This window comes from Portunus trituberculatus, chromosome 35 (assembly GCF_017591435.1).
Source record: "Portunus trituberculatus isolate SZX2019 chromosome 35, ASM1759143v1, whole genome shotgun sequence".
NCBI classification, from domain to species: Eukaryota; Metazoa; Arthropoda; class Malacostraca; order Decapoda; family Portunidae; genus Portunus; species Portunus trituberculatus.
Window position 1 is genome coordinate 6,036,297 of NC_059289.1, and position 10,810 is coordinate 6,047,106.

A 10,810-nucleotide genomic window follows, 5' to 3' on the forward strand; every position below is an offset into this window, starting at 1 on the left:
TACCGTATGTCCACTTTATTATAATACTCAATGGCGCAACTCAACAAGGTGACGCTAACAGCCTCAGCGGCGGCCAAGGTGGCGGGTGACGAGGTGGATGAGGCGAAGCACGACGTCCGTCAGCTCCTCTGTCACGTCCAAGGGTACAGAGCGGCGGCCCAACCCGTGCCCTGTCACCACGAACACAGTGTTGTCCAGCAGACTGGCCACGCTATCCACCACTGCCCGCGCCACCTGCAGTGGACCACCCCAGAAAATGGACCATACTCTGAAACACCTCTGCCCACTTATCGACTACTTTTTCAAACCTATACGAATTCATAAAGGCGTTTTTACAGTCTTAAAGACAGATTAACAGGATTCATACGTTACTTTAGGAGGAGATCCGTCTTGCGAGCGGTTTGGCCATAATGTAAACAAATCTTCAAATATACAGACAATATTATGACATTATATATAATACAACATGTCATACGAGGAGAAACATATCTATTTATACACTAAGACAGTGTTGGTTCACACCCGCTTCCCGCTACAGGCAAGCTAATGCATAGGAAGTTTCGTTTACAAACAGTGAGGCCACACGTGTGCTATGACGCAAGGCGGAAACAACGCAGTATGTGTGTGTGTGTGTGTGTGTGTGTGTGTGTGTGTGTGTGTGTGATATGACACACTAAAAAGATAACAATGATAATAGTAGCATAAATAAATGAACGAATGAATAAACAAATAAGTAAGTAAATAAACAAACCTTTACTCATACATGGAAGCGGAAGTGAACAAGCGGCAACACAAAGGCCAGACGTCACTCACCACCACCACCACTGCTGACACGTTTGCCTCAGTAAAATTCGCAGCTAAGTAAAATCACTTGAGCCGTACTAGCCATCACACTTTTCACAACACAAGACTCGAGGTCCTATAACCAGCTCACGCAGCACTCACTAATAGCGCACCTCACCTGCACCACACACGCACCACTCCTTCACTGTCACTGGTGTACCTATCACGTCATGCTGCGTCAGACTCGACAAAATCATCCGTACTATATCATTTTAAACACTTGGAAGCAAACAACAATGACAACTAGGCAAAACATTAAATAGCATCCCACTTACTGTAGGGTAACTAAAGTAGACAAGTGTGATGAGTGACTTGTGTGTCTGTACAATAGATGAATGCAAACACAACACAGTGACAAGAGTGAAGCATTACGACATTGAACTATTCCCAGCTTGACGACCTCACACCTCTACCTTCCTCTGTCTTGGAACTAATCTCTTTGTCCCTCGTATACATGTAGCTTGACTTTATATTTCAGGGGCGACATGAGACCACTAACCCGACAGTTCACGCCACTACATTATCCAAGAATACGACAAAACACCAGCCGTTCCGAGTAGGATTCTAAACTTTGGTCGAGGCTTTAGTGAGCTGTAAACACGTCCTGCTGAATTAAAGGCTTTATCCAAGTACGGTCGGTCTACACAGTAATGCTGAAAATGTATGTCTCGCTACTCTCTCTCTCTCTCTCTCTCTCTCTCTCTCTCTCTCTCTCTCTCTCTCTCTCTCTCTCTCTCTCTCTCTCTCTCTCTCTCTCTCTCACACACACACACACACACACACACACACACACACACACACACACACACACACACACACATCCTTATCCATATACATTTCTCGCTTTCCTTACTCTTATCTTTCTTTCCATCCCCCCTGATCTTTCTCGCGTCCATGGTCTCCCCCTCCCCTTCCCACCTATCTCCCTCTCCCTCTCCTTTCCCCTCTCCTCCCTCCCCTCCCCTCCCACCTCCCACCTCTCTCTCTCTCTCTCTCTCTCTCTCTCTCTCTCTCTCTCTCTCTCTCTCTCACCTGCATAACGATCGGAATAGCCATCGCCGCCATGCCCACCACCGCGCCTCTCAAAGGGCCGATAGAGGGCGAGGTCTTGTCAAGGATGAAGTTCGCGTTCTTCAAAGCGGTGGTCCAGTCGAGCGGCAGGTTAGGCATGGCGGCAATGTACGGCTCCATCAAGTGACCCAGCAGCTTTGACAGGGCCATCACTAAAGCGACCCACGGCTCCTGCTCCGACGGGTACTGCTGGAGGAGGAGGAGGAGGAATGTAGCAGTGCGAGAAGGAAAGAAGTATGAAAAAAAAAGTTAATTTACAACAGGGACTAAAATGGATGTTAACATGTGAGATGCTACGAAGATGTGAATGTATAGAAAGGTAACCTGGTGACTTTACAAGGACTCGAAGGATTTTTTTTGTATAGGAAGGGAAAGTCTGGTTATTCTGGTGTTTCAGATAACTTCCCACCTCCCACGAGTAACTCACGAACGAATCTTCCATGAGAGGCGGCGACGGCGTGGAGAAGCGAGGCTGGGAGACAAGAGGCGGGAAGTGGGGATCTCTCTCCTCCATCTTCAAATAGTTCATCCCTGCCGCGCTGAAACACCGAGGTACTGTTAAGACTGTGGAGACACACACAAACCTACACACACCACAGGGGCGTAGCTGCAGAACAGCCACAAACACATAAATAAGGGGACTGGCAACTTTAAGCTCTTATTCTTTATTTCGTTAACCTAAGCTAGAACTTGTCTTAGTATAAACAAATAAGTAAATAAATATACAAAGCTTATCCAAGTACACATATGACTCTTGTTGCCCCGGTAGCTACCTGGAGTAAAGATCGATATTAATACATCGAGAGACTCTTCTATTTGCACACCTACTAGAGCACCACACCTTGCTAGCTCATTGACTACCATACTTCTCACATTTATGGCCATAAGTGAGTATTCTCCGCGTTACATACTTACAGAAATTTACTTTACGTCTGTATCTTTTCCATCCTCTCTCCAACCAGCAAGCAATATTCCGAAGAGTTATCACCCCAATCTCAAGTAATCCCTCTCAGGTGCATTACCCTGATCTCACGTGATGGCTTGCTAGGGGAAGGATAATCCCCTCCATGCCCCCCCCCTATGGGTCATAATCCTAACCCCAAGTGATAGCCTGCCTCCAGCCGTATCAAGTGTTATGTCTCTCAATTATCTACATTACAGGGAAGCTCACCTTACATCATGGAGTCGTTTTCGTTACTACACGCCCACCGGACTGTCGTGAAAGTAACCCTATTATGTTTCGGAGTTACACAAGATGCACCTCCAAGAACAATAACATGCGTACTAAAGATAGGATATTTCGTAATCAGCAGACTCCTCAAATTAAAAACATGGCACTAACTGATCTCGATAATTAACCCCCCTCAATACTTGGACACATTTCTGCCTCGAATTCTGGGTATGATTAGACGAATTTATTTACATTGCGAAGGGTCTATGGAAGTCACAGGAATAATAACTAGAGTTTTCACTATTTCAATTCCAGCATAAGTTTCTGAAGCTGTATAGAATTACCAAATAGTAAAGAGAATAAATATGGAAACGCGTCCTGGTACTGAATGGGTTAAAGATACATAGCAAATTTTGTGCTTATTATTCAGAGAGCTGCCTACATACGTCCTGGAGGCTTACATGGCGGGCTGGGCGAAGAGCAAGGGTAACAGCAACAATAGCGCCGGCAGGAGGGGCATGTTAGTCAGCTGGGGAGGCAGCGACACAGGCAAGGAGTCCTTTATGACCTCATAAACGTACTGAGCGCTAGGATTAGTCTTTTCGCGCCGCTCTTTCTCGCACTTGACTTCAATGTGTGTTGATTTATGTGGTCACTGCTGTGAGAACCTTGGGAGGCTGGTGGGTGTGAGGACGGACGCTACAGGACTGGTGATGGTCTGCGAGGTGAGTCAGGTGACGCTTCGAAACATTAATGAAACATTCGAGTGGTGCTCAAGTCTGTCCATGGCAAGTGTTCAGCTCCTTTATTCTTGGTGCTTGTTTTATTTATCCTGCAATATTTTTTTTCTATTTCTCAAATATTTTTATGCTGTTTTTTGTAATAGTGTTACTTTATTACATCATAGTGAATCTTTCCTAGTGGTTCACAGTTTTGACTGAGACTGGAAATGAAGCAGTGGTGCGTCGTTAATGGTTATCAATCAGTTGTTTAGTTAATTAACTTCGAGCTATTTGCAAAGATCCATCCATCAACAAAAGAACATCATAGAAATGATATATACTGTCATTGCAATTTCTTAGTACCATAATTCTTATTGACAAAAATTCTTTCTAATCATTATTTTACAGCACCATAACAAAATCAATCAGTCAGTTTGTCAATGTTCACCGCAGTTGTAAAGAGCAGATCATCCCCTACAGTGCCTACACCCTGACGCACGGCACGGCTCTAATGTGCTTCACGGGGGGGCGGCCACCAAAAAGTAGCTCGAGGGGAACTTCCACAGACGTGCGGTATTTTGGTGAATAAGTACTTGAGGCGCCAACTCGTAGTGTAGCGGGTCCGTCGCTGTGAGGACCGCATCGAGAGACCCCACCCAGCTGTAGCTACGCAGCGTCCGTCCACCCTCTTCCCTTCTGAGGTAAACACGATTCTAAAATTACGTACCCAACAGAAACTCCTCCCACAACCCTCCTCTGACACTGTCGAACACATGGCCTCTCCTCCGCCTCTCCACCAATCCCTGTGACGAGAGAGTGACAACCTAGGCCGGGATTAACTTGGCGTATGTAGTACCTTCACATTCGCTGTAGTTGGCAACCCTGTCGTCGGGGAAAAGAAAAAAGGGTCTTGAAGAGAGCCCAGTGTGTAAGCAGGGACGTCTAAGGCTCGCCCGTCCCGCTGCCCTTAGTTCCCCCTTGGGCTTGGTCGTGGAGTGAGGGAAGGTGCGAGGGGACCAGTAAGGATCGAGTCGGACGCTGATCACAAGGACTCCGGCATCGCTTGGTTCTGGTAAGCCGCTAGAATATTTTAAGCTATTGTTGAGTCTTTGTGTTACATACTTGCACTATACATGGAGTATATAATCGAGTGAGTGACAAGGTGTGGTAGTGAAGGAAGGAAAGTAGGAAGGAAGGAGCGATTGAAAGACAAGATACGGTATTGAATGAGTGGTGGAAATTATTATATTTTTGAGTAAGGAAGCAACGGAGCCAGGTAAATTCAGGAGGGACGTAGTAATATGGTGAGCGAAGTGTCATTTGTCACTCATTCAATCAGTCAGTGAGTTCATTAGCAAAGCAGTGAGTTGTTGCATAATGGTGCGTTAGTCAGACTGCCGGTAACAATTAACGCGTCACTCATGTCATTAAAGTCTCTTGCATATGACATTAACACTGAGAGATCAAGAGAACACCGCAATGAAACATCAATCTGAGACTTACAACTAAAAGCATCTCACTACCACACCTTACTGAAACATTGAGCTGCACGTCCATAAAGGTATTACTATTATTTTCTGAAACATAGTGAAATTGCGTATTGAAAAACCAGGGAAAGGCACATTGCAATACCTTCTGGTAAAACATAGAGTGGGTGATAATTAAATGAGGTTGCTCTTCCCTGATCTTTTAAACATTCCTGTTCTCGGTGCAGTGAAGACAATCCCACACAGTCTGGATAAGTGCAAGTCTCACTCTGACCTCCGTGAACTTACCACTCACTCAGTTAACCAGTTAGCTGTTGTATTGTTATCAATTTAGGAAACACCAGAGTGCAAATATCACCACTGCACCCGCCACAACAAACACTGTGAGCAACAACAACAACAACAACAACAACAACAACAGTGTAACTACTACTGCTATTAGAACAACAAAACTTCTATTACTACTATTACTATTACTACTATTTCTACTACTGCTGCTACTACTACTACTACTACTACTACTACTACTACTACTACTACTACTACTACTACTACTACTGCTACTGCTGCTGCTACTACTACTGCTACTGCTACTGCTACTACTGCTACTGCTACTACTACTACTACTACTGCCACCACCACCACCACTGCTACTTCTACTACTAATGCTAATACTAATACTAATACTAATATAACAACAACAATAACAACAACTACTACTACTACTACTACTACTACTACTACTACTACTACTACTACTAATCTCAACACTACCACCACCATTACTACCAAAATAGCAACAATAAAACGCGTAATTGTACGAGTAACTGTCTTGACTGTCAACACTTGTCTCCCTGACGTTTAAACTCCAGCATACCGTGAGATTCATTTCATAACAACGTGCATCTTAAATCTCAACTACCAGCATGTTTCAGTTAATAAAAGAGTCACGTTAACTCAATGTAGAGATGACAAGTTCATTTTTACTCTCATAGAACATTAGACTTTGGTTTTACTTTGTCAGTCAGTTGGTCCCTCCGCTCATACCACATTCCTCTCTCTCTCTCTCTCTCTCTCTCTCTCAGCACACATAAACGGAACCAGATGACTGCCTTTTTGTTCCGTTATCGTGGCACAGCTTGGCAACCCAGCGAACACTCATCGCACTGTATTCACCTTCTCTCTCTCTCTCTCTCTCTCTCTCTCTCTCTCTCTCTCTCTCTCTCTTATGCCTAAATTTTATGTTTCTCTTAAAGTGTTACCTTACTACTCATTGCTACCGTTTTTTCTTCCTCACTGTAGCTGTTTACCATTCAACATTTGATATTCACGTTTTATTAATGTTTGGTACTTTGAAGTGTATGATTTGTCGGTCTTTTAGTAATAAACTTTTCACTTCCTCTATTTTTTTTCTTATTGTTTACGTTACTACTCTGCTAACTTTATTTTTCTTTTCCTTTTTTTTCTGGTATGTAAGTACGTTGCCATCTAAACCCCTTGGGATGTATTTTGAAAGATGTTGACGTCTTATCTCGACTACTCGTAATGTGTGTGTGTGTGTGTGTGTGTGTGTGTGTGTGTGTGTGTGTGTGTGTGTGTGTGTGTGTGTGTGTGTGTGTGTTAGAATTATGTAAGTTATACAGCTGGGATCCTCGTTTTCTGTGTGCGCAAGAGAGAGAGAGAGAGAGAGAGAGAGAGAGAGATCTTGTGTTACAATTATGTAAGTTTACATCTGAGATCTGTTTTCTTTGAGAGAGAGAGAGAGAGAGAGAGAGAGAGAGAGGCACACGTATCTAGCCTGTATACATAACTCTGGTGTGTGAACGTTATGGAAAGCGAATGTTTTGAATTCCGATACACGTCACTAAATATCGCTGAGTGTCTTCCTGTCTCACACGGCTGATTGGTTCAGTTTGTTACGTATTTCAAGCCGGATGTGCTCGTGGTACGAGTATACGGACATGTCTCGCAATCACCTCTTCCACCTCACGTCGCTCACTTACTGAGATTGTACTAAGGTATTCACGGCACATCTGTGTACAGATAGCGCAAAACTTCTCTCTCTCTTCCTTTTCTTATGTGCAACGTTTATCACAATAGCTGGAATCATTATCAAGTGGTCGCATAGAAAACTGAGAGCGGATTGTGACTACAGCTCAGGTAAGCACGCACATGCATCTTTAATATATCCTTAGAAACGTCAGGCATGTAGTCTTCAGACACATCAGTGATTCTTTTCTTTTTCTTCTTTTATCAATGGACATAGCAAGGGTTATTCTGCCATGTTCAGAAATAATTAAAAAAAAATCAGAAGCTTGGCCTTTCGCAGCACCTCTCCTTGATTCTCTTGACACCTGTTGCGAGTCGCCAGGCAAATGGTGCTGAAAAATTATGCAGGACGCAGCAATCAGCATAAAGAGGGACAGTGCCGTGTGTTCATTAAGACCAGTAATGAACAGTACATAGCGAGTAACAAGACAAACACTGCGGAACACTGTTTTGCATAAGTTTACAAGAACATTGACTATGTGCTGCAACAATAAATGAACAAGTAAAAAAAAGTTAAATTTTGAATGATGCTGCAATGAGAGCCACACTTAATAATAAGAAAGTAACTCAAATTTTCCCTTTAAGAAACACTAAAGCAACGCGAAAAGTCGTCAATGAACTTTTTACGGAATCTATTTTGCCTATTTAGCTTTTCTGCAAGTTTCCACCCAATCTTCCCAGCTCACGGATTTCTTTGTTAGCTCATTCCTTTCGTCTGACGCAAATCTTCCCTTAAAGCGAGGAAGAGGAGTGGATAGGGCATTGTGAAAAGCAACGGAGGCAATAAGAATCATGGCTGGCTTGGCGGGACATCAGTTACCGCTACACTCCTTGGCTGCCTCGTCACTGTAGCACCTACTATAGTAAATATTATCTCATGAAAATCAGCGCCACTCGAGTTGGTTTTTCTCAATAAACACTTATTAAACCCTCACTGAGTCTTGTTAATAGGATGAAAACTCGTGAGCTCCGTCGCAGAAAATAGTGCTAGAGAGAGAGAGAGAGAGTAGCGCAGAGGGTAAGACGTTATGCTGATCTGTTAAATTCGACCCAGCATGTATTAATGGAGGTCAGATTAAGACACGTGGGGCATCCAAGGCGTCCTCATGAGTAACGTGTGTACTTACAGCGGTTAAACACTCGGGTTGAACCTGTAATACGAATACAATATTGTTTGAGTACTGAGCAGAAGTCTCGAGTGTAGGAAGTGTATCTCGTTCCCTGACGGTTTGACATCTCGCCAACACGTGACTTTCTAAGCGGTAAATATGTAAAGATGTGAACGTACTCCATATATCTTACTTTTTCCTTTAGAGTGATTGAACATGCAAAGATAAAAGGATGTTTCTAATACAAAACTGATGTTGTTAGTTATGATCTGCTGTTTCGCAAGTTTCAGTGAAAGTATTACTGTTTTTCTGTCTCTACACTTCCATTTTCTTCATTTTTATCTCATTTATTTCGTCATCCCACAGAGCGTCGCAGTGGAGTGAACGCAAGATGGCTGGATTCGGCTCCTTCGGCGTCTACACTCCTTCGTAAGTAACTAAATGCATGATATTCCAAAAATACACGGGAGTAAATTCCATCCCTTGTGAGGTCAATTCGTATTCATCTCAGTCATACATTATATTCAAGCGCATCTTTCCATCTACTCATGAAACTCATTATTCACCACCATGACGTTTGACTGCCTGACGCTCAACTTTTCATTGCTATTGTCACTGTCATTCATCTTATCACTGCCATCATTATCACTGTATCCTTCCTCCTTCTCATCTTCCTCACATTCTCTTCACCATCACCTTTTCAACCAGCGATCTCCAGCTTCATTTATCTCCTCGAAAGACTGGAAAAATAATCATCCATTGCAGGATTAAAGGAAGAAAGACACTGCTAATTCATTTTCCCTTGATACTGTCTATGTGTGTGTGTCTTTGTGGCCTCGCTGATACGTGGCGGCGGTTCAGGCGAAGATGGACATGGGATCAATGGAAGAAGAGGTTTTCTTTAATAGTCAAGATGAACATTTGAAGGTTTTCAGCCATGAGGAACCAAAAGGAGGAGGAGAAGGACAGTGTGAGAGGTGAGTACGTTTTGTGTTTGTGTGAATCATATATGAATCATATGAATTACATTTATTATTTTTTTCTATACCATGTGTGTGTGTGTGTGTGTGTGTGTGTGTGTGTGTGTGTGTGTGTGTGTGTGTGTTCGTGGTGTGCAAATTCCAAGACATGTTTTTCTGTCCCATGATCTAGATCAGCGTTTTCCAACCTTTTCCGACCATAGCACCCCTGTTGTCATGTCTAAGCAGTCCAGCACCCCTAACTAATTATCTTGTTATTAAAAGGGTAAAAGAAAGTGAAGTGTGTGCATCACTTCCCAGCACCCCCAAGGGTGCTAGCACCCCAGGTTGGGAAACGCTGATCTAGATTGTGGTAGTCGTCCTTTATGAATTAACACATAATCAATACGTCCTATGTATAATGTGTGCGGTGCCTCCTCAGCTCGCATCTCTCACAAGCTTAATCTCATTTATTGCCCAAAGAAAAAGATTTCCCTGTACTACTGTTACAAACCTATACACATGTAGATGATATGTTAATGTGAATGTACCGTACTACAGGTTAGGTTTCTCAGGGCCATGCACTCATCTTCTGTCAAGTCGCTGCGTTGCCTCAGAATATGTATTGTACTTACGAGTCGCGTGCGCATTGCTAATGATTCCTTGTTTTCCTAGTACAAGGTCCCTGTGGGCTAGATTTACATTAGTATGCGTACGCAGAGCACCGTTACGGACTCTGGGAAGACTTTGCTTTCATACTTCCATTCTCATAATGCTCATTTAAATCGTATCACGTGGGATCTTCAGCCAGGTGGGCGAGGAGGATGACCAGCAAAGTGTTGCCAACTCATCGGAAATCTTAACCTTTGTGTCTGATGGTGCTTTCGTCCTGGTGGTCTGAGACGTGACGCAGAATCACTACACTCACGGGGAGAAGTTCGCATGCTGCTGATTTGTTGTTGCAAGATGTATAAGACAGTGATGGAAATAGTGGTACGTGACAACTTGGCGCATCCCTTGTTTTGCTGGAGGAGGGGCGCCGTGCGGTGGTGTCCCTGAGGGTGGCCAATGATGTCAGTGCATCCTCCACCGCCGAGGGAAGAGGGGGTGAGCGTTTGTTTATTTGTAAGTTTTCCTGAGAACAAACTAGTGCAATGTTTCTTGTCTTCTCGTTATTTGATCAAATACCAAAATGTATGCGTGGCATTGATGCAATGAGTGAGGAACTAGAATAGAATAAGGCGTTCTCGTGACGAACACAATAATACCAACGCAATAAAACAGGTTTGCTTGGTGTACGTACACCTTTCCAGCACAGTGCTCCCTCCCAAAGGATTCCAGCGGTGTGAGTGATGTGTAGTAACATGACGCTGTCTCGTACTCATGGCCAAGAAGTGTA

The 10,810-nt window shown here is 43.6% G+C and overlaps 1 protein-coding gene across 5 annotated transcripts; it reads right to left on the reverse strand.

Annotated features, from left to right (window-relative positions):
* LOC123512937 lies at positions 1–3,953 on the reverse strand. 5 transcript variants are annotated; one of them, XM_045269637.1, is made up of 4 exons: positions 3,532–3,953; positions 2,342–2,453; positions 1,876–2,103; positions 1–234 (listed from the first exon to the last, which is right to left on the reverse strand). In XM_045269637.1, the coding sequence occupies exons 2-4, from the start codon at positions 2,441–2,443 to the stop codon at positions 64–66; spliced, it is 501 nt and encodes a 166-aa protein (XP_045125572.1). In that variant the 5' UTR covers positions 2,444–2,453; positions 3,532–3,953; the 3' UTR covers positions 1–63. The 5 variants fall into 5 exon arrangements, with proteins under 5 accessions (XP_045125572.1, XP_045125574.1, XP_045125570.1 ...); XM_045269639.1 differs by having other exon boundaries at positions 1,876–2,100; positions 3,532–3,932; XM_045269635.1 differs by having other exon boundaries at positions 3,547–3,840.
* Between the last annotated feature and the right edge of the window lie 6,857 nt (positions 3,954–10,810).